Consider the following 22,689-nt stretch of genomic DNA (forward strand, 5'->3'; position numbering starts at 1 on the left):
CACCCCACCAATGGAGGTATGAAATTGTGGCTATTGGTGATAACATTTTTATGCTTTTATTAGTCAAGGAGGTAATGGCACTCCTGGTTGATCTCTAAACTTGACTTTTTAGTTTTACTTGTAGAAGAACTTGAGAGGTCATGAGAGTAGATGTTCTTGACTGGGGGCTTGGGAAACAACCTAGCAGTCTTAAGAATGGCAGCAGCAGACTGTCACACACTACTGCTGACTGGTCAGGGGTAGGGAATGTGCTTGACCTTGGTCTTCGGCCTCCGAAGGTTGTGTAAGATTTCATGAGATCGGTAAAGCTGCTGTGGTGATCTTACACATCAAAACTTGCCAGGGAATCGTGGCGTTCTTATCTGTTTATTCTAGAGAATGACTTCCTCAAGATTTGGTGGCATCTGAAGAGCAAAGAGGACAGTTCGTGCTTAGGGAAACCCTTGCTACCCACCAGTGCCTTGTCTGCACTTGTACCTTACTATTCGCAACATCCACTTTCACAGATGGAAAAGCCAAGGCATGCAGAAACGACTGTCCCAGGATGAGAGTCTGCTCATGGAATACAGTTCTGTAACTGTATATCTGCAGCCTTGTGCTGTATGCCCTAGCCATGGAGATGCCTTTAGATGAGCTGCAAAATTAACTTAGAGTGTAAAATACTTGAGTGAGTGAAAAATGTCCTTAAAATAGCTTTTCACTCTGAGCCCTTTCCTCTGTGTCATTCATGCTACAAGATCTCTGAGATTCTTCTAGTTCACTTGCAGCTCACTGCTTTAGGGTTCACACCAATAACTGGCCCAGATCACATCCTTTCTTCTGGGAGAGTCTCGAAGTGACCATGAATATGGTTTTGTCGTAGATCCCATTTTCCCGCTCTGTACATCCTCCAGTGTGATCACAGCATCCCAAGCTACTATTGGCTTGCTTTTTCTCCTAGACTTCTCTTTCCAATGAGGCCCAAACCAACTGTCCCATCCTCCACACGTGACTGCCTTCCCCAGCTAGAGCTCCTTCTCTAGAGTAGCACTTTTTTCTCTTGCCTTCTGGCCTTACTTCCTGATATGATCCATCCCCCTGCCAGCAACTTTGACTTTGCTTCTGATCCACTGTTTTATCTTTTCCGCGAGTTTGTGGTTGTTTTCCCTAAGTTGGACTTAGGGTTACCGTGTGCACGAGCAACTCCTGGCCAGGCAAAAGAAGTGTTTCTAGATTTGGTTTTGGGTGCCAAGCTTTCAATGTTGGCTACATGTATTTGGCCTCCATCTTACCACTCCCTTCTTTCTATCTGGCAGGGTTAATTAGAGTTAATTTAATCCTCCCGCTCCCTAGATTGGAATTCTCAATCGTTTGTCTGACAAGTTCGTATCTTTTTGCTAACTTTTTATACACAAATGATACGTATTCAAAATGCTTGAATTATTATAAAGCAAAGAGCTGTGAGAGCATGCCGTGACTAGCCTCACTTGGAGGAGGGTCCTAAGCTTCTCAAATTCTATGCCTCCTTCTGTTGTGGAAGTCCTCCTACCTCTGTCACCCTGATAACAAGAGTCACTCTGAGCTCTGTTCTCCTTTTCTGAAGCTATGTAGCTATGTGTGTGAGATGGAGGATCCTAGAATAGCTCAGACTTGTACCTACTTGTTCCAGGAAGACTGCAAGGAACACATAAAGATACACAGTATATGGAAGTTTAATATCATAAACCAAAAGCCAAAGATAAGATGAAAAACAAGGACTGAGTGAGACAGAGCAAGAAACCCCCTCTAGCATATGTGAGTAGGGACATGCTGGTTGTTATGAGGATGTTTTCCTGCCGGTCTTGTCCCTCTGCCACGCCAGCCCCAAATAACACACAGAGATGCTGTATTAGATATAATTCTGTTGGCCAGGTGCTAATTTCTTATCAGCTAGCTCTGTCTTAAATATTAACCCATTTCTATTAATCTAAGTATTTCCACGTGATCCCATCTTACCGGAGGCGGGGGGCGTTCTTGGATCTCCTCCCTACTACTTCCTCTCTCCTCCTTTGTCTCCTAGTCCCGCCTATCATGCTTTCCTATTGATCGACAGTGCTTTATTCATTAACCAATACTAGAAACATATTTACAGAATGACATCTCCCACCAGCTTGCTTCTCAGATTTTCAGTGGTCCTTTTAGGAGGGATATTTGTGAGTCAGACCACTTACCAGATCCTGCTGATGTGGCCTGTTTTGGGGTTTGTTTTAATTTGTATTTTGTTCATTTGATTTCTGGTTACAAATGGGCTGTGATAATTAGTTACTAGGAATTTCCAGGAAAAAAAAAAGTGCCTTCTGATTTGTGCAGAGTTGTTGAGAAGTGAAAGTTCTTCCTGATTCTCCCAGGGTTCTGCCTGCTAGCCTTTTATTGTGCTGTGTGCTTTGCTCACTGTCTTCATGTTTGAATAGCTGCTGTTTATTGGTTTTGTACAAAGTGCTAGGAACACAAGAACAGGCAGATGTGACTCCATCTTCAGGGTGACTGAATTTAGGGAGGTGGCAGATGTGTAGACTAGACAGCATACTTGACTGTGAAAAGTGCAGTGAGCAGGGTCCACTCTATGAGGAAGGCCTGAGCAGGCCCTACCCTGTATTCTGGGCTAGAGTCAAGAGCTCTGGGCTCATCTGACACAGTGGACCTGGGGTGCTGGGAAGGGGATGACAGGGGCAGGGAAACTGCTGTGAGTTCTGAAATGATGTTGATTTCACCTGAAGGAGCTGATTGTAACAAAGTTCTTATTGTCAAGTACCTAGGCCTTGCAAACATAGCTACCGAGTACAACTTACCTCTGCATCTCTCTGGGTTGATTCTTAGCACTGGCAACCTGCCAGTCCATGTGGGGTGTGTGTGTGTGTGTGTGTGTGTGTGTGTGTGTGTGTGTGTGTGTGTGTAGGGTAAGGTGCTGAGAGCCTTGTCCTGTCTTTCCTTTGAGTGGCTTAGACATATTTGCTCTGTGCTTTCTTTTTTTCTTACAGAAAATATTTAAGTGTTCTGCCAATGGCAAAGGGCTTTGAAATGCCTTAGGCCTAGGAAACCTACTTCCTAGTGTGTGTGTGTGTGTGTGTGTGTGTGTGTGTGTGTGTGTGTGTGAGAGAGAGAGAGAGAGAGAGAGAGAGAGAGAGAGAGAGAGAGAGAGAGAGAGAGAGATGACAGTTCCTATCTAACAGAAAAATGAACTTGTTACTATGACTTCATATCTAATGTCTTTTGGGTTATAAGCCCACATTTGGAAATCACCTAATTTGTAACGACAAACTTATTTACTTAGCAAATTTATGGTAGTGATTACCAGGCTTGTAAGAGTATTTATAAAGCAGTTAGAACTGGGCCTGCACATAGCAAGTGCTGTGTAAACAGTAACTCTCTTAACTCTCATAACCCGGAGTTACGCACTGCTATTCTTACTTCTATTTTAATGACATGGAAACCAGTGTACACAGAGATTAAATAAATCCTCCAAGGTCACACTGCTGGCTAATAGTGGATTCAAACCCACAGAACCTGATCGAGCCTGTGGTTCCATCACTAAACATTGTCTGTGCAAGTTCTTTTGTCCACTTGCTCACAAGGGGCACATATTGGTGCCTGAACTGATAAAGAATGGAATGTTTATTGTTGCTATTTTGAAAATTCAACTGAGGCTAGAAGATAAGGAAGCATCTTGGGGCTGGCTACTAAGCAATAACACCGTCGTAATGCTTTTTCCTACTGACAGCCTTATAGGGGGTAAGGAAAGCGCCTTTATAGAAGGAAATTGGGTTCTATATCAATTTCTGCACTCTAGCTTCTACAGCTGTGATTGTGCACAATGAAGTAACTTATTGAAAAATGGATCCTTGGTTGTGCTTTGTTTATATCATGTTCAATAATTGATTGTAGACCATATTTCACTCACACTTTGGAAAAGATGGGACATTTTCCCATATTACACCCAATTTCACATGGTGCCAAGAACAAATCTTAGGGTTGTCTCAACCGTAGGAACTATTGGTGTGAGAATCTTGATGACTTATGGAGCTGCTGGGTTGATCTTGTTAAGAGCAGCACAGATACACTCTAGGTATCCTGAACACATTTGTTTCATTATGGTAAAGTAGATATTCAAGTCAGTGTCTTAAGTCGTTCAAATTGAGCAACAGTGATGGATTCCTGCCTGTTCCTGAGTGCTGGGGCCTTGACGAACACTGTGAACACTGGTGACTGCAGGCAGAGGGACTCTCTTCCACACAGTGTGCGCTGTCTGGATTCACAAACTCTCCAGCTGCATATCTGCAGGCTCTCCTGGCCAGGCTCACCCCAAATCTCTGTCCTTCGCAACTGCCCAGGAAATATCACTGAACAAAAAATACACAGTTTCCTGCTCATGTCAATGTGAGACAGACTGAGCACAGTGAGCTATGGCCTGTGATATCACTAGTGATGAGAAGGGCCCAAGCTGGGGAGTGAATGTTTACATTAAAGATGTTTAAATCCTGGGAATGCCCCTCCCATTCACAAGGCTGAAATCTCAGTTATTGGTTTAGTGGCAAAGCCCTCATTCCTTTGTCCCTCCCCTCTGCCTCTCCTATTCTGTCACTTATTTTATCATGTGTTAAATGAACCATAAAGGCCATGAACTCTTTGTTTCCATTTCTGTAGCTTCCAGCCATTAACTTTGACAGTGCCCCAAATAGCATGACGAAGTCTGAGGCTGCCATCAAGGCAGGGGGACACAGAGCCCGCGGTCAGTGGCATGAGTCCACAGAAGCAGTTGAACTTGAAAATTTTAGGTAAGAAATCTCCCTTGCTATCAGAAGCCTATTAAATAAGTTTACTTATTTAAATGTATCACAGAAGTGAAAAATTTAAAGCCGGATATTCTTAGTTTAGTAATTTTAGCTAACATGGGAAATGTTCCTGGGGGAGGAAGAAAGCTGAAGTAACAGGTTGAGTAGGCAGGCATGGTGGACTTGTCCTGGGAGTTCAGGACACCTTGCTGACACAAAGGTCAACAGTTGTCCACTAAGGAAGTAGCTCCAAGATGTTGACATGGGTAAATCAGCGCAAGCTTGGTCTTAGCTTTTGTTTTGTCTCCAGTGATGAAAAGGCATAAAAGAATCTGTTGCTGTGAACAGATGTGGTGACTAAAGAAGATGTTAATTGGGATGCCTGGCAATATGGCTCAGTGGGTAAAGGGGATTGCCACCAAACTTTACAGTCTGAGTTCAGTACCTGGGACCCACATTGTGGAAGGAGAGAACCGACTTCTATCCTACACACTACACTACACACACACACACACACACACACACACACACACACACACACGAGAGAGAGAGAGAGAGAGAGAGAGAGAGAGAGAGAGAGAGAGAGAGAGAGAGAGAGAGAGAGAGAGAGAGAAGTGAAATTGCAGAGACTGTGTCTTGGCTTAACCAAGGAGTGTTAGTCTGTGTTTCTTTGTGTTGCTGAATAGAACTTCTAGAAGCATGCATTCTTATGGGCTACTCCCTTCCTGGGAGCTGGCCGTCAGCATTACATTGTGTTTGGGTCATTTGCTAGTAAATGCCATGTGTTCAATGAATGGCATAAAGCATCAGTGTGGATACTCTGGGACAATCATTACTTACTCAGTTTAGCTCATTTCTCTGATATTTTATGAACTTGAACAGCTCAGTAAAGTCATATGACATTTCACGCATTCATATTTTTCACTTATGAAAACTAAAATGTCTTGTTACATATTCAATTTATCAGTGATCTTTATACAAGAAACCATTGCAGCCCTTACCTGATCTCATAGCAATGTAGAGTTGAATGGTACAGAAAGTCCACTAAGACAGACATCATGACACAAGGCATAGAACCTACCTTTAAAGTGGTGTTCGTGTAATTTTACTTTATTTGGCCTTAATCTTAAAATTCACCATTTTTATGTTTATTTAGTGTGCATTTGTGTGTGTGCGTGCATGTGTGTAGGAAAACATGTGGGGGGTGGTTCTTTTCTTCCACCATCTGAGTTTCTGGCTTGAACTGGAACTCTCCAGGATGGTGGTGAGTACCCTCACCCAATGAGCCATCTCCTCAGCCTCCAGTTACCTTATGCATGAAAATCATGTCACAGACACTGTAGCAGTTTGACCTGTTTGTGTAATATCGTATGCTCTCCAGATAATAATGTATCAGTTGCTGGTTAAAGAAATATAAACTATCAATTAATCCATATTAAATACAAATGACAGCAGCTGAAATACATGAGACATTTGCTGATGTTAACAACTGGAACAGCCGATGGAGGGTAGGAGTGTGGGTGGACAGTGATTTTGAAGCTTCTCCTGTGTAATGAACAGCTGCATAGAGAAAAGCCCCCGAAGCCATTCCTCTCCCCTCTCTTCTTTCAGTTTGAGCTGGAAGTGCCTAGACAGGATAATTGCATTAATGTGATTAAGTGAAACATACGTTTGAGTTTAATTTTTGAATTAAAAGTGTATTACTATTGTGTGTGAATGCATACTCTGTGTGTGTGTGTGTGTGTGTGTGTGTGTGTGTGTGTGTGTGTGTGTGAGATCTCAAGTGGAGGTCAGAGGACAGCTTTGAAGAGTTGGTTCTTTCCTACTTTTATGTGGGTCCAAGAATAGAACTGAGGTCATGGACTTGCTCAGCAAGCTCTTGCACTAGCTGAGCCATCACCAGCTCTGGGTTGTAATCTTTATTATCAGCTTGACTGTTGAGTCCCTGTTTAACAGCTGTTGCTTGCCCTTGCTAATGTTTTGTCTCAGTATAGATGACCCTTGTTTTCACTGGTAACTTTGTTAATCCAAATAATGTTTATTATAAATAATTTCCCTGGTTTTTTTCCATCTTAGTATAAACTACAAGAATGAGAGGAATTTCAGTAAACATCCACAGCATCAGTTATTTCAGGAGATCTTCACGGCTCTGGTGAGGAACAGACTCATATGCAGGTAAGGCTGTGCCCCAAAATCAGACCTATACCCAAGAAAGGTGTGTTTCATGGATCCTGCATGGAGAATAGCACAGCTTACAAGGGAGTATAGTGCAACTGCATGGTTTAGGAACACACACACACGTATATGTATATGTATATGTATATATTCATATTTATGGCTTCTTTTTCTTTGTTATTACATATAAGTGTTTATAACACACACACAATAACAAGTCAAGAAAAAGAAACCATACATTTGTAAAAGAGTGGGGGGAGGAGTGGGGAGGTATGTGGGAGGGTTTTGGAGGGAGGCAATGGGAGGTGGAAATAATGTAATTATTTTATAATCTCAAAAAAGAAGTTATTAAATATACGCATATATATGTAAAAGGCAGAGAAAAGGCTATGTGAAAGGAGGTGGATGCGTTGTCACTGTGTGAATTCACTAGAATCACTTGTTGCATTCTGAACTTAGCTGAATTTGGTGACAGATAAGATGTGGGACAGCATTGTTTTCTTTGATGTGCTTGGTTTGAGTTTGGATTCTCAAGAAAGACTTATTCTGTAGTCTGTATGAAAGAGACATTGATTAGCACTGTGCACAGCATGACAACACCATTTGTGCTACACCTTTGCAGGGTTTAATTGGTCACAGTGTCAACTGTATGGCATGGACTTGGAAGGAAGAAAGGGTGAGCATGCCCCTCCAGTCTAAGCCCATGTCCTTTTATGGGTCACTGATGGGGAATCTTGGACTGCACATACTTACATTCTGGAGAGATGATGCTAAGCCCTCTTCTTTTACAGCATGAGAAGCTATTTAGGATGTCAGGTTTTAAGAGCTATGTCATTCTTGAGTGCTATAAATTTCTGTGTTCAGTTCCATTCTGAAATCAGAGTTGGGTAAAGAGTGTATTAAGTGATTAGGTTCCCTTTGTCCCTTACCTCATATAGTTTTGTTAAGATGGCAGGATTGTCTCCTCTTACCTTCTATCTATAAATAATTATGTCTTTTGGTGTGGCTTCCTTGCCCCTTCCTTTGTGGACATCAGGGTTAATGGTGGACTGAAAGACATAGATTCAACTCACTCAAACTGGTGAGCGTCTACCTTTTGCCAAGAAAAGCGGGGGCAACTGAGGAGAAGGAAGGCAGGAAAAAAATATCAAGGTGAATGCTGTGTGGTCTCTTTTTTTTCCTCAGCAGAAACAATTACCCATATTCTAATACAAGAGGAAGCATAATTATAACTTACAGTCAGACACCTGAAGACTGGGTGAGACTGGTAGGTGGGAACGTTAGACAGTGGACTAATTCTGGTTGTAGACACACCCACACATGTTTGAGTATCAATTTCACCCTGATAGCATAATGAATTAGGAACTGGACTGTGGAGCATAGCTCCTGCTTCTTCCCTTCTTTTCTGCCCAGTTGTCAGTGTTGTTTCTCTCCCCTCTCTCGCTCCCAGTGTGTTCTCTTCCCATCCACAGGTTCAGATCCTCTTCTTTAGGTTCTTCTAAGACTGACCTCCGGTTATTCCCTGTTTTGCTACTGAACTCATTAATACAGAGTCAGCTAGGGCAAGCCTGCAGGTCTTTCACAGTAGTCCTAAAGGGAAGTCTTGCCAGGACCCGAGGCTGGCTGCTTTGGATGTGTGTCCACATGAAGAAACAAATCCTAGCCTTCCACTTTCTTTCTGCCCTAACATGATTTGTCTGTAGTAGAGTGTGATACTAGAAATAAATTCATCTCATCTGCATGGTGTCTAGGACCCAGTTGTCATGCGGTTGTGCAGGGAGGTAACAGTTGTCACAATATCAGCAGGTTCTTGACCACATACATTACTCTTCTGTGCTCTGCTTCCTGTTAGTCTGTGTTTCACTGACTTATAGCTTCTTTATTATAATGTGATGTAATTGGCCTGTGAAATGAACTTGTACGTGGAGCCGGAGACGGAGGGTTTCAGGAACTGGTAGAATCTGATACACAAGGCTGTGGTAGGATTGGGACACTGACATCTGAAGATGACAAGATGGGATTCCAAGAGCATATTTGGAATAGTAAAGATGGAGGAGACTGGGAGACATGATAAGTTGCTCTAATATATTAACAAAAAGGAATCTTGAGTTAAAGAATGTCAGGTCATATAATATGACAATTTTAATAAATACAATATGAAATTTTGTCAACAATATTAGAATGTATCCTGTGTTACTAAATTTAGTGTTTGGTATGGTTACTAAATTTGGTGTTATTTCCAAATGAAGTCATTTAGCTGGCCTTTTCCTGGGGTCATTATTCTGGAATAACGAATAAAGCTCCTTTACCTTGCCAATGATAGTGTAGAGGTGAGCAGAATCCAGACCTTCTGCTTTAAGTTAGAAGGGACCTGTCCTACTCATTTGACAGAATTATTTATCCAAAAATACCCTTTACTTCCCCAAACAGATGTTGTCATCCTTATTATTATCATTTTACATCAGATTTCCCCAAGTATTTGCCACAAATTTGAAACACTTGGAAAATGAGGCAGTAGCATATTATTATGGAGATATGCTTAAGATACTTACTAGAGAGAATTTTGTGTGATATAATATATCTGGCCAACCCATGACCATCTTTTTTTAATTAAAAATTTTAATTTTTGAGAATTTTATTTATGAATACTGTATTTATATCATTTCTTTCTCTAACTCCCCAACTCTTCACGTGTCCTCTTCTACACCCCTTTCAAGTCCATGACCTCTTCTTCTATAATTATTATTTTTACACACATCTACACACACACACACACACACACACACACAGGTGTGCACTGTACCCTTCTGTTACTTTTTTGTACATGAGTTTAGGGCTGACCACTTGGGAGTGGATAATCTCATCAGGGACTTTTCCCTTACAAAGACTAACTCTCCCTCTCTTATTAGAAATTGGCTTTTTAAACAATAAAGTTTATAAAACTAAAATAATAATCATAGAGAAATTGCTATAAAAAGTGCCCTGGGAATGTACTGGATGTCCCTAGCAAAGAGGACTAATGCTGTATTTGGTTAACAATAGGACTTGTGTTGTCCAAGCTGACACTAGGGCCCAGCTCATGGTGCAAATGTCACTGTCCTTTTGATCGCCTGGTCCTCTGCTTGGGCTACGTAGGCTCATCACAGAGTGAGGGGACCACATGTCAGCATGCAGTGAGGGTCTCTTTATGATTTTATGTTCTTGAAACACATCAAGTTGATAGACAGGTGTTGACGGTGTGGTCTTACCTAACTGTCCTGTAAAGAGGCCAGTGCTTTTCCTCTTGGTCCTGGGTGCAGTTGGTAGCTAGGGCAGAACTTTGCCCCAGGTCTCAGGCTTTGTGGCTTCCTGTGCTTAGAATTTGTTAATGCCCAGTTCTTCTCCAGATCCTCTTACTCCTTCTTGGTCTCTTTCATTTGCTCTGTGGTACCCGTGATTGAACCAGGACCACACATGCTGAGTATGTGCCCTACTGCTGCCACAACCCAGCCTGTCAGGCTCATTTGTTGATGCTACCCTCTGAGGCCCTGTGCTTAAGAGGTCAGAGTTTGCCCCTGTTCCTCTCTTACTTCTGAGCTTCTGCCATGCTGCTGGTGGACTTGAAGCACTGCATCCTGCTTGTCTGTGGGCCCTCATGTAGCCTGCCCCAGTCCTCACAGTCTCATGAGCCTGGCTCTCATCTTCCTTAGTATACACTAACCCCCTGTAGACCAAAACCTGGTCTTTTATCCTAAACCCTAGCCATCGAAGTTGGTTTTTATCGCCACTGTCTTGAAACAGTTATGTAGCTCTTACTTATTTTTCACCCCTGAGAATGGAATCCAAAGGCTTTATACAGGCTAGGCAAGTGCTCTGTCACTGAGCTACATCCCAGCCATTGGTTTGTTGAGATAGGTCTTGCTGTGTATAGGTAGCCCAGGCTGGTCTCGAATTCATGATCCTCCCTCTTAGCCTCCAAGTTACAGGTGTGCACCACTATATACAGCTTTCTTACGTTGTCAGTTCTCATACAATGTTGTTTAAAGTTTTCCCTACACATGCCTGATGCATGGATACTCACACACATGCATGAACATATGCACGTACAGACATGTACACACATAGTACCTAACTATATGAGCACATACTCGAATATGTGAACACAAACACATTCACATGCATGCATACACATGCACCAAAGTCATAACAATTATGCGGGGGGGGGGGTGGACTCTAAGTAGGCCAAGCCGATGCCCTGGGGTGGATGAAAGGACTGAGAGGCAAAGAGGGTCCCGGCAGAGTCTGGGATGACACTCTTGCCCTGTGCCCCACTCAGTCTCGATTTCTTTCACAGTTTTATGAGCACGCTTTTAATGAAAGCTGATGAACTTAATTTGGCTCGAGGGCAAAGCATCTTTTTGGTAAGTGTGTTCTCTGTTGTGTGCTTGTGGCTTCTCATCCCAGAGAAGCCTGGCAGGCAGGAAGTTGAATTGCTCTGCCTTCCCAGGGAAGAACTGCTTGTCCTTGGACAACAGATCAGCACTCAAAGCAACCACAACCTGGCCAGGATCATCATATCTGTGCATGACAGATGTGTTTATAATCAACATGAGCTATTGAGAGCTAGGCAATGAGTAAGACTCCCATCCCCGGAGCCACACTTTCACAGCTAAAAGGTCATTTCTGCTCCTAGCCACTCCCTGTCCTTCTCCCCTCCCCTCTGCTCCCCTCCCCTCTGCTCCCCTCCCCTCTGCTTCTCTCCTTTCTCCTTCCCTCTCCTCCCCTCCCCTCCTCTCTGCTTTCCTTGTTTTTCCTCCCCTCCCCTCCTTTCTCCTCTCCTCTCTTCCCCTCCCCTTCCTTCCCCTCTGCTCCCCTCCACTCTTTTCTCCTCCCCTCCCCTCTCCTCTTCCATTTTTAGGATCTCATTTTGTAGCTCTGGTTAACCTTGAACTCTTGATCCTGCCTCAGCTATAGGCATAGACCTTGGCCACCCTAGCTTTTCCAGTCTCTGCTCCTGCATGTGCTTCATCTCCCCTGCTGGCCTTGCTCCTAGTGGCCTCCTTGCTCTAGTGAATCCACGTCAGTTTCACACGTCAATGGGCAGATTCTTCCCGCTTTGTCATTTTAATAAAGCAGGACTTTGGATTTTTCTCTCTACCCATGAGGGAACTTCAGGTCTAGTTCCCATTGTCTCCTGAGCCAACCCAGGCTGCTAGCTCTTCTGGCTCACACAGTTGTAGTAGGCTGTCTGGGTTCCCTGCTTTCCCCACGTGGGTTTCCTTTCTCTGGTCTCAGCATAGCTTGTGGAAGGATCCTTTCAAAAGCTCAGTCAGCTCATGTGAATCCTTTGCTTAAAGCCTTCTAGTACCTCCTTAGACTAAAAACTTCCCAAGGCCAGATATCTATTCTGCAAGCCTTAAGCTTCACCTGCTGTCTTCTATCTGACCACAGTTTCCATTTTTCTCTGTCTACTATTGTCTGCACAAACCCCAGGGCCTCAGCTGCAGGCTCTCCTGCTCTCCTGACAGGCTCATACAAAGCTCCTGCCCTCAGCCCCAGTGGAGCTAATCTTACAAGAGAGCCTTCCCTGTGTCCCAAAATAGCACCCTGCCCTAATGAACCCCGGTCCTGGTTGTTCTTTGCCATCACCACTTGACGGATCTACAATCCGGGCTTCTGTTTCATGTCCTTCAAAAGGGCCCTGGTTGAGCACAGGCCCAGGCCTTGCCTCTGCTGTACTCTGAGCCCACTCAGAACGTGGCTGATGGGGCGTGGTGATGGATGCAGGGAGATGCTGTGTGGTGGCCATCAGTTAGAGGAAAGCACACGGCCTTTTTTTTATGCTCCGGCCTGGGTGCTGTGGGCTTCATGGGTAACACAGAGGATGAGCAAGGAGCAAAGAAGTGAGAGGAATCAGTGGGGACTCCTGACAGTCCTCGCATGTGTTCTTGTTTCTGTTAAGTTTTAGGTCAGTTTTGATGTGAATTTACCTTTCCATTTATCCATTCTAAGAATGAGGATATCCATTTTGGAAGGTGGACTTTGCTTTTGGGGTGTGTTAAGGAACGCAGTGCCATATCATGAGGAAAAAAGTGTTTAATCTGAGCTGAAGCATGCAACAGGCAGGTCTGGGCAATAGTCTCTCTAGATAGCCGCCCATGTGTTTTCAGCTAATGGCTGCCTGTCGTTTGCAACGCTCCTGCCACATACTGGTTTCTTCTTCTGTGAAAAGATGCAGAAACTGCACTTGCCTTCTCTCTTTGCAAACATTTACATGTGCAGTGACATTTTCCTTTTCTTTTCATGCTGATGGCAGAAGGTGGTGTCTTGGGTAAGGGCGGTGGGAGCTGAACAGACCGAGTATATTAATAGTTCTGTGAAAGTGGTGGCGTCGGTTCAGTCACCAGAGAGGTTAAATACTTGCCCGCTTATGAATGTACTCCTGCATGGCTGCCATGTTGAGATAGCCTCCGGGGAATCGCTGTCACTGCAGACACATGACTTTCCAGGGCTGCCTCTAAGGACCTATCTCCTGTTCCCATGGCAAATGTGTCTGAAGAGTGCTTTCACCTGTGTTCATGTGGAACCCAGGCAGACCTGCTGGACTGCATCAGTCAAATGAAGACGGTCCTCTTAACCAGTGCCTGGTGTGTGTGGAGCTCTCTGCTACACTAAGTCCTGTGTTTTTTCAGTTCCCCTGACTCTTGGTGAGCAGAGGTGCATGCAGTTCCCCTCAGAGCCAGGATTGCATCCCTGCGGCCCCTCTGTCCTCCTCAGAGTTCCAGGACAGGAGCCAAGGAAGGTCTCCTTCTGAGGTCATTCTCGAGGGCCAGAATTCAGGGACTCAGCCATCAGGAATCCTATTTACAATAGCAGGGTTGTAGCCATGAGAAATATTAATAGCCTTGGGCTTCTGTCCCAACATTGCAAAGCAAAACAAAATGTGATTTGCATGGAACAGAACTTTCACCCTCGACTATTCTGGGTCCCTTCATTTGGTTAGACTCCATTAAGAATGAAAATTGAAGTCAACATTGGAATTCTAGTTTATTTTCTTGAGGGGTAAGGAGAAAAACAGAAAAAGACCTTTTAACATGTATTTTTAATATGGAAAAACCCCACAGGAGATGTCCTAGGCTTTCCTGTGGAGACTGGCCATGGCTGACAGGAAGAATACTGTATACATATTTGTAGCACAGATCCTGGCTTCCTGCTCTCCCCCTACTGAAATGGTGTTGGCATTCAGTGGCATCAGGTGGCCCATGGCTGTTACAGAGGGTCTTTGTGCTGTGAGCCTTTGCCCTGTACCCTCTTCAAATTAAGAGTATTAGAGTTAGCATATTTTTTGCAGGTGTTAAAATTTTCTATATTTTCATCAATGGAGAGTCTGAAGTTTGATGAACCACAGCCCTATGGCCAGGGTGTACATGCTTGTCAAATGTTCTACACTGAGCCACAGCCGACAGCTACTTAAAAACAACAACTGCTTTTTAATTTAACATACAAAATAATTAGTTTTATTCTGTCATTGACATACTTTGTTCAAATTTGCTCTTATTTTGAGACAGTCTCAGTAAGCTCCCCAGGCTGCCTTTGAGCTTGCTCTGTACACCAAGTATATAATCCTCCTGTCTCCACTTCCCAAGTACCTGGTTGACAGGTCTGTGCTTGAAGAGTTCTGGTTTCAGGCAGCCCAGGAGTTGGTTAAGTCCTGTTTTTATTTTCCCAAAGAAACTGGGCTGTGACCCATAGCAGAAGGGTCACCAATAAAGTGCCTGCTCTAGAGAGGGCCATACGGTTGCTGGTAGCAGATAGGTAGCTGTCAGTACCCTTGCTAATTGTAGTAGAGTATGTCCTGATGAGTGGTTATCATGGGTCTTCCCTTATGCATCTGTTTGCTAGGGGCTTGGACTGTAGGGGGCATGCATACATTATAGGAATAAAACAATGGGTGAGTGCCCTGCCAACCTCTGTCCATCCGATGGAGGGAATGGTGAATGCTGTTGCCAGGGAACGGGGGATGCCTAGTGCAGCCACCACAGTTGTCACCCTGACTCATTCACTTGGCTTTTAAATGTGCATGTTTAGAGGAAGAATTGAACTCCTCAGTGCTATAGAGAAGACAAGCCTGAATCTTTTCTCCAGAGTCCAAGAGTAGGTTTGAGACAGGCCAGGGGACAGCTGGCCTGGGTCTTCAGCTCAGGTAAGGGTTTTGTATGGCAGCGGTGTTTACAGTATTGTGGCATTGCCTTATGTGCAGCCATGTGAATGACTTTTATACTGCTATTTCCCCATTCCCTGTGGCGAAGGATGGAATTTCAGACCCTTTGTATTCCAGGCTTTTGTTAACTGCACCATGAATGATTATTGTTGGCCTAGCTTGCAGGGTGGTCTGGCTGGCCCTGCCTTTGGTGAACAAAGCCTGCCTTTACTTGCAATGAATGACAGGGCAGTGCTTAGCTGCCTTTTTCACCTCAGGAGGGTACCAGGCTGTGTAGTAACTTCTTCACTAAACATGCTCTGTGATCAGATGGTACAGGTCATTGGAGTCCTGGGACTCCAATTGGAGAGCCACAGGAGGCTGCCACTGGGAAGCTCCTTAGGCCCTGGCTCATAGACAACAAGTCACATGGCTGGAAGGGAATGAGGGGCTGTGGTAGGAGATGGGCTTAGAGGCATATAAGAAGACAGATCCCGCAGAGCCTTGTGGGCTAGAGGATGGACTGGGAAACTTTCATTCTTTAATATTTTAACCATATTTACTACCAGCCTTAGCTGCACTCAGGATGGCTGAGTGATGAGGCGTGTGCTCTGTGAGGCCCCTCAAGACTTGAAGAACAGAGACATTTGGACTGGGAGGGGAGGTTGTGGAGGGGAACACCCTGGGGAGCTTCTGTTCTCTTCCTCTGTGGTAACCAGAGAGGGGATGGGCTGCTGCTGCACTTTCATTGTTGTTCTGAGGAGGTCTCAGTGTAGCTCAGCCTGGTCTCAAACTCAGTATAGAGCCGAGGGTGACCTTAAACTCTGGATCCTTCTGAGTCTAGGCCCTTCAGAGTCTGCTTTCATGCCTGGCTCAGCAATGTGGTAACAGGACAATGAAGGCTTCTTGTTGTATGGCCAGGCTGGCCTTGAACTCCTCTTCCTCAGTCTCCAGAGTTCTGGGATCTTAAGTTCACGGCCAGCCTGAGAGTTTCGCTCTGTCCCACAATGTTTTTTGTTCTCTCAGGGTATGCATGTGTTCTTTTCAGGTTGACACTAGGTTGATGGGACACTGACACTTCTTAAGCCAGACCTGAGTAATGGAGGTTTAGCTTTTTGTTTTGATGTAGGGACACCATGAGACATTACTAAGTTAGTGTGAGTACTCAGAACCAGACTCATTTGGAGGGTCCTTTTACCTAAGGGTTGAAGATGGTTTCTATGTGTTCTGTACTGGTGTGGATCAAGGGTAAATGGCAAGTCACAGTCCCTTACAGATAAAGCAGAGATGGGCCACTGGCTTGGCTCCTTCACAGCATTCATTTTCCTTCATAGCTGTGTGTTCTTTGTGAAGTGTCTAAACACCAACACACCCTCTTGTTTTCTTCTTTCAGAGAATGGGTTAATCGAGCGCCATCCATTCATTTTCTGAGAGTGTTAATTTGTCTGAGGCTGCTAATGCGGGATCCATGTTATCAGGTTGGTTGGAAAAAGTAAAACTGTTTTCACTTACAACAAAAATAAAATAGTGAAATTAAAAGCTTGGTGGGCTTTTCTTTGAGATGGACTATGTTTCCTTCATGAGTCAGGACCTTCCAGATGTGGCACACAACTCACCTGATGTTTGAAAAGACTAGGAAGAAGTGATTTGCAGGCCAGTTCCTCTACATGTTAATTTGTAAGGGTCAATGACCGAGTTCTGGTCTACGTGTTCACTGCTACCAAGCCTTTGAAGCTATTTCAAGTTCAAGGAGGTACACCATAGTCCACACACTGAAGCATGTTTAAGACCATGAGGCTCACTAGGGCAAAGTCATCATTGACAAGAGGGACACTCAGCATGTGACTTCAGAGGTGACCCATGGGAACAGCAGGGCTGTAGCCTGTTAGCTGCCAAGAACCCATCTTCCCAGCTCTCAGATGGTAACTCTGAGCCCAAGAGAGCATGGGCTCTTCCTTCTATTGGTCTCAGGGGAGGGGCCTGTAGCCAGAATCTTCCCCTTTTATCACTAGTTATTGGGTGTATTGCCTATAGGTTACATACAGTCTCTTGCATTTTAATGTGTGCAGGAATCAATGGGGATCTCATAGATACAGATTCTTTTTCAGTAGGTGGAAACAGATGCTCCTCATTCTACATTTCTTTTTAGAGATTCATTTTCACTTATGTGCATGTGTATGTGGCTGTTCTATGTGTATGTTTTATGTCTTCCTGTGTCTACAGAGGCTAGAAGAGGGTGTTTGGGTTCCAGGAAACAAACTCTGGTCCTCTGCAAGAGCAGCAAGTGCTCTTAACTATTGAGCCTTTTCTTCAGCCCAGTTCTGCATTCCTAGTACAATTCAAGGAGATGTCAAGGCTGCTCTGCCATAGGGCCATAGTTTGCCTGGAATAGGAAGGGCTTCCTGCTTCAGCCATAAGACCTTGAAGAGCGCCTACCCAAGGGGTCTGACTGGAAGCTTTCTAGTCTGGCTTGGGGCATGGAGGGAGCTGCAGAGTGTTGCTGTTTGTCAAGCTGACTGTATTTCAGAAGAACCTAGAGGTGTTTCTGATTGGTGGGTATGTGGGCAGGCAACAACAGCCAGTTCCTCAGTAATAGTGAGGCTGCTGGCTGAGCTGACATGGTGTGACAGGCCTCTTGGCGGCTTCTGTTCAACCATGGTAATAACTCAAGCATGCCTGCTATTTGTACAGACTGTTGGTTTTTATTATTTTCTTCCAAAGGATCTTGTTTTATGCTGAGTCCTTCCGAACTACACTCACACCTGGATGCTCACACCACCCAGGTTCTTGTGGTAGATTGTTTCTTGCTTAAGCTACAATGTTTCCTTTCATCATCTTTGCCAAACTTAGCACTAGAAACAAAGTGTGTCTCGCCTTGATAGAGTTTTCTAGGGCTCTTGGTCACTGTATATCTTCTGTTTAGAGGCTGCACATCTTTCCTCACACCTGTCCTAAAACAGCTTTGTGTTGTCATATCCAACTGCCTCCCCCCCTTGGCATGTGCTGTCAGGGCATCCAACAAGTGGCATTCTCTCCTGGTTGTCCACAGTTATGTGAGCCACTGTGTAGAGCTGGATGGACCAAGCCTTTCAGAGCTGCCTTCTACCAAGCTATGTGAGTGGCATATGGATGGGGAAGCATGCGTCTGGCTTTTTTTCTGTCAGGCCAGGGTGTGCTGATGCAAAATATTAAAGAGTATTCAAGGAGGAACAGACCGTTCTTGGCCTTACAAGACATCAGCAAAAGTTTTACCTAGAATATCTTGTTTGCTGAAAAAGTTGGTGATTGTTGATCTGCTTTTCAAGTATTGCCTTTGATTGATTGGCAGAAGGTAGATTACACTCCTGTTTAAAGCAAAGAATGCAGTGGCTACTTTGTTTATGGTATTTTGATACATGCTTTGCCAGAGTCCCTGGTTGACACTTTCCATAGAAAGGGATTGTCCCTGAGCCTCTGCTCCTGGCTTGTGTCCTGAACAGAAGAACATATGCTCTGCCAGTTGTGTAATGCTCTGAGTGGCCAAGAATTCTTGGCCAAAGTCACAGGGCCGTGCTGGCCATTACTATCTCGTCCTCGGGTGAATGTCAGCAAACCTCTGCTGTCACTGCACTTTGCTCTCCTCTTGTCAAGTCAGTGTTGCAGGTCTAGAGTGCAACTCTGATGGTCTCCACTCTTCAAGCCCCATCCTCCTGCTGTATCCTTATAAAATCATATACTGAGTTTTGCAGTGGAGCCTGAAGCCATGCTGGTGGGAGCGTTCTTCTCTCTTCTTTGTTATTTGTAGTATTTGTATTATTGTGCAGCGGCCCTTCTGCCTTTCAGGAGAAATGTCCCTTCTGCTGGCCAGGTGTCATCTCTCTTCCCCCTCTCTTCTTTCTTATGGTGCCTCTCTTTCTGTTACCCCTCAGGAAAATGTCTTTTCTATTTTTTTTTTCCTATATCAGAATTTTCCTGTTTAGGCCAGACTAGAATGAGTTCTAGCTTAGAGTTTTGCACTATATAATACCTGGATACCTGGAAGCATTCCTTTCTTGGTCCAACTGCCCAGGTCTTCTCACATTTATACTGCATTTTTTTTCTCTTCAGTTTTCTATTCATTTACTGTGTGTGTGTGTGTGTGTCTTACATAACACAAAACACATGTGACTGTCACTGGACAGCTTGTGGGAAGTGTTTCTCTCCATCTACCGTGTGGGTCTCTGGGATGGAGCTCAGTCATCAGGTTTGGTAGCAGGTGCCTCATCCTGCCAGCCCCACACCTCAGTTCTTCATAATACCAAGCTCTCTACCCAGTCAGCTTGACAGACCTTCTGTCAAGTCCGTGTGCATAGCTTCCACACTGAACTTGTGCTTTGGAAGACAGTTAGCCAGCCAGCCCTGTGCTGCCAGGCCTCCCTCTTGATTGACAGGGTTTATAGACTTGGGGCTAACATTCTGAGGCTTAGGTAGACGTCTACTGGAGCTTCTAACCACAACAAAGACAGGAATGATCAGAGAAGCCATTTTTAAAGATATAGTTATTTAGAATTATTTGTGATTAGAGGATTTAAGTCAGGTTTTAAGGATAGGTGGAGTCCCCCACAGGATAAATGTTCCCTTAAACTAATTATAGGCATCTCAAACACATTGCTTGCCAGAGGCAAGAAGCGATCTTAAAAGCCTCCAAGCTGTAGTTGCATTAGATGTGAGGGTTGAGGCGATGGGTGATGGGAGGGTGGAGGGGTGAGGAGAGGGCTGAGGGGAAGGGGTGAGGGGAAGGGTGGTGGGAGGGGCGGGGGATGAGGGGAGGGTAATGAGAGAAGTTGGAGGAGTGAGGGGAGTGATGGTGGGAAGGGAGATGGGAGGGGTTGTGGGAGGGTCAGTGGGTGGGGCAATGGAAGGGGCCAGGGGAGGGAGGGGTGAGTAGAGCAGGCCATGGGAAGGCTTTTGTGTTTAACGGTCTTTGGTAGGAGGGGACAACAGCTACAGTGTCTGGTGGTTTTGCTGCCCTGAAGAGCCCTCTCTCTCACCTAGCACCTGCGTGCTGTTTACTCCAGCCTATTTTTAAATCTTGGCTTCTCCAAAATGTTCTCTTTCTGGTTACCATCGTAGCCAATAGTGCCTGAGTGCCTCATTTCGCCACCTACCATTTGCTGCTGTTGGTTTTTGTCCACAAGTTAGTATTTTTAGCCTCGCGGGTTTCCCAAGTCTACCTTTTTTTTTTTGGTAGGAAGAAGTACAGAGGATGGAAAATGGGAGGCAGGCTGCCGTTCTGATCAGATGGTTCTTAATTTTTATTTTATATCTCAACAAACAATTTTATACTTATTAGCAATTTAAGTATGAAATGACAAATACTAAATGTTCTGTGTTTATGTTAGAATGTGGAACCTAAAGAAACAATAATAACTTATACAACTTAGTAATGGAGTCACTTGTAAAATATGTACCTCTTGTCCCCTAAGATGCTCTATTGCTTTTATTTTATTAGGAAATACTCCATAAATTGGGTGGGATTGAAGACCTAGCTCAGGTAAGACTGCTTCTGTGATAGCTGGCCTTGCATTTACGTTCTGGGTGAAGTTCTGGGCAAGGTGGACTTGGTGCCTGGCTCTCTCTAAATATTCCCCCTTACTATGCCTCAGGTTAGAGGTAAGTGTAGTAGCTGAGGCATGAGGATGCCTCCCTGCTTGTCTTCAGAAGCAAGGAGGGGATTGGCTTTTACTGGAGCTCAAATCATGAGCTGCTAATGCTCAAAACAGCCAACAAATGCGTGCATGTCTGTGTTAGCTGCCTGCTTTTCAGAAGCACACTGGTTGGTAACTGGTCCTAAGACACAACACTCACAGGCAGGGAGTGATGGGAAATATTTTGATTTTCCTAATTGGCCTCATTTACTCAGCCCGTTGAAGTAAAAAAAAAAGGGGGGGCTATAAAAGGTTACATTTTTAATTTGTAGCATTTTAAAATAAAATCACAAAACTTTAAAAGTCAAATATCTTTAGGTAATGATGACAAGAAAGACTATTGTCATCATGATACACATTGCCTGTCCAGTTCACGTACTGTGATGTGGAGAAGTATGACGCCATTACATTTTCCCCACATAAAATATTTACTCTTCATTATAAGAGAGCAAAAATACAGTTTCTGGGCATGTCGTTGAGTTCTAATGGCTCCGTCTCACAAAAATCTGTGGTTAGAAAGGTGATATTTATTTATTTTTATCTTTTGAAGATAAGGAAGCTAGGCCAGCATTCCACCACCCAGCCCTTACCGTTTACTTTTTGTTGTTAACTTTTGGGATGTATCTCACTATGAAGCCCAGGCTGCTTCAAATTTTTTTCTACCTGTTTATTCTTATGTGTGCTGTAATCTCACCATGTAGCCCAGGCTGGACTAGAACTCCTGAACCATCCATCTGCTTCAGTCTCTCAAATGTTGAGATTACAGTCATGTGTTACCCTGACAGCAAAAAAGTAACTTATGATAAACTCACAACCTTGAAAACTCATTCTGAGTGATTAATGGGAGATCAAGCCTAATGGGAATGATTCGGTTTGAAGATGAAATTCTCCCGCAGTGTCCTGTATTGATGCTTGGTACCCAGCTTGATGGAGCTATGTGTGGAGTTAGTGGGGATGTTGAGAGGTAGGGACCAGCTGCCAGAAGTTGGCCATTGACCTGCCATGGAGAAGTTCCCGCCTCTGGCCCCTTCCTGTCATTCTTTCTGCTGTTGTGACTTGAGTATCTTTTCTCTGTGTCGCCTCCTTTCAGGGTTTGTCACTGAAAAATGAACACATATTAACACTGAATCCTGAGAAGGTGATCTAGAAAGTTCCGTTTTCTAGAAAATTTAATTGGAGATTCACCTCATTGAATGAAGTGAACGTCTATGGTTGTAAAGGAGCTTATTGCTTATCTATCCACTCCTGCTCTTATATCCTAGTAAATATTAGTAATTTTTATATGTATACTGGTTAAATATAATTTGGGATATTATAAAATGTTAATATATATGGTATGTTGCAAACATTTTACTGCAAGGTAAATCAAATTATCATGTATATCTTACATAACTCACACCATAAACTTGCTCAGTTACAAGTCATTTTGGGATTTTGAGGGCTTTCAGTGTTCCTTCAACATTTTGGGCATTCAGGAAAAAATCATGAAACACTAAACCCAGCATCCTGCCCTTGAGTACAGCAGGTCCAGGAGTACTGAGCAGTGGTTGGTTATCCTCTTGTGTCATCTGGGGCTCCTCTTAAGCCCCACACTCTTGTTTCCTGTGTACTTTTGGTGGCAGTTTTCTGACTGGCTTGTTGGGTTCATCTTTTGAACAGTACATGGAGATTGTGGCCAACGAGTACCTCGGCTACGCAGAGGAGCAGCACTGTGTGGACAAGTTGGTCAACATGACGTGTAAGTGTTGTTGCCAGGGACAGGGCTAATTGTGTGCACTTGCTGGGAATAGAGCATGATGTTTGCAGCAGGAGAAAGGACACCTGCTGTCCTCACAGGTGTTTCACTTGAAGGCTGTGCATGTTTGTGCCAGCAGACGGATTC

At 44.2% G+C, this 22,689-nt stretch overlaps 1 protein-coding gene across 2 annotated transcripts in view; it reads left to right on the forward strand.

Moving 5' to 3' along the window:
• The window catches only part of Nek10 (NIMA related kinase 10), a 180,243-nt gene that overhangs the window by 16,872 nt on the left and 140,682 nt on the right, over positions 1-22,689 (forward strand). For both annotated transcript variants that reach the window (XM_051206811.1, XM_051206813.1), the window contains 5 exons: positions 4,660-4,790; positions 6,864-6,962; positions 16,535-16,619; positions 20,612-20,653; positions 22,467-22,545. In XM_051206811.1, the coding sequence (XP_051062768.1) occupies positions 4,660-4,790; positions 6,864-6,962; positions 16,535-16,619; positions 20,612-20,653; positions 22,467-22,545 (436 nt within the window). The remainder of the gene's footprint in view (positions 1-4,659; positions 4,791-6,863; positions 6,963-16,534; positions 16,620-20,611; positions 20,654-22,466; positions 22,546-22,689) is intronic.

Source organism: Phodopus roborovskii, unplaced genomic scaffold (genome assembly GCF_943737965.1).
Source record: "Phodopus roborovskii unplaced genomic scaffold, PHOROB, whole genome shotgun sequence".
NCBI classification, from domain to species: domain Eukaryota; kingdom Metazoa; phylum Chordata; class Mammalia; order Rodentia; family Cricetidae; genus Phodopus; species Phodopus roborovskii.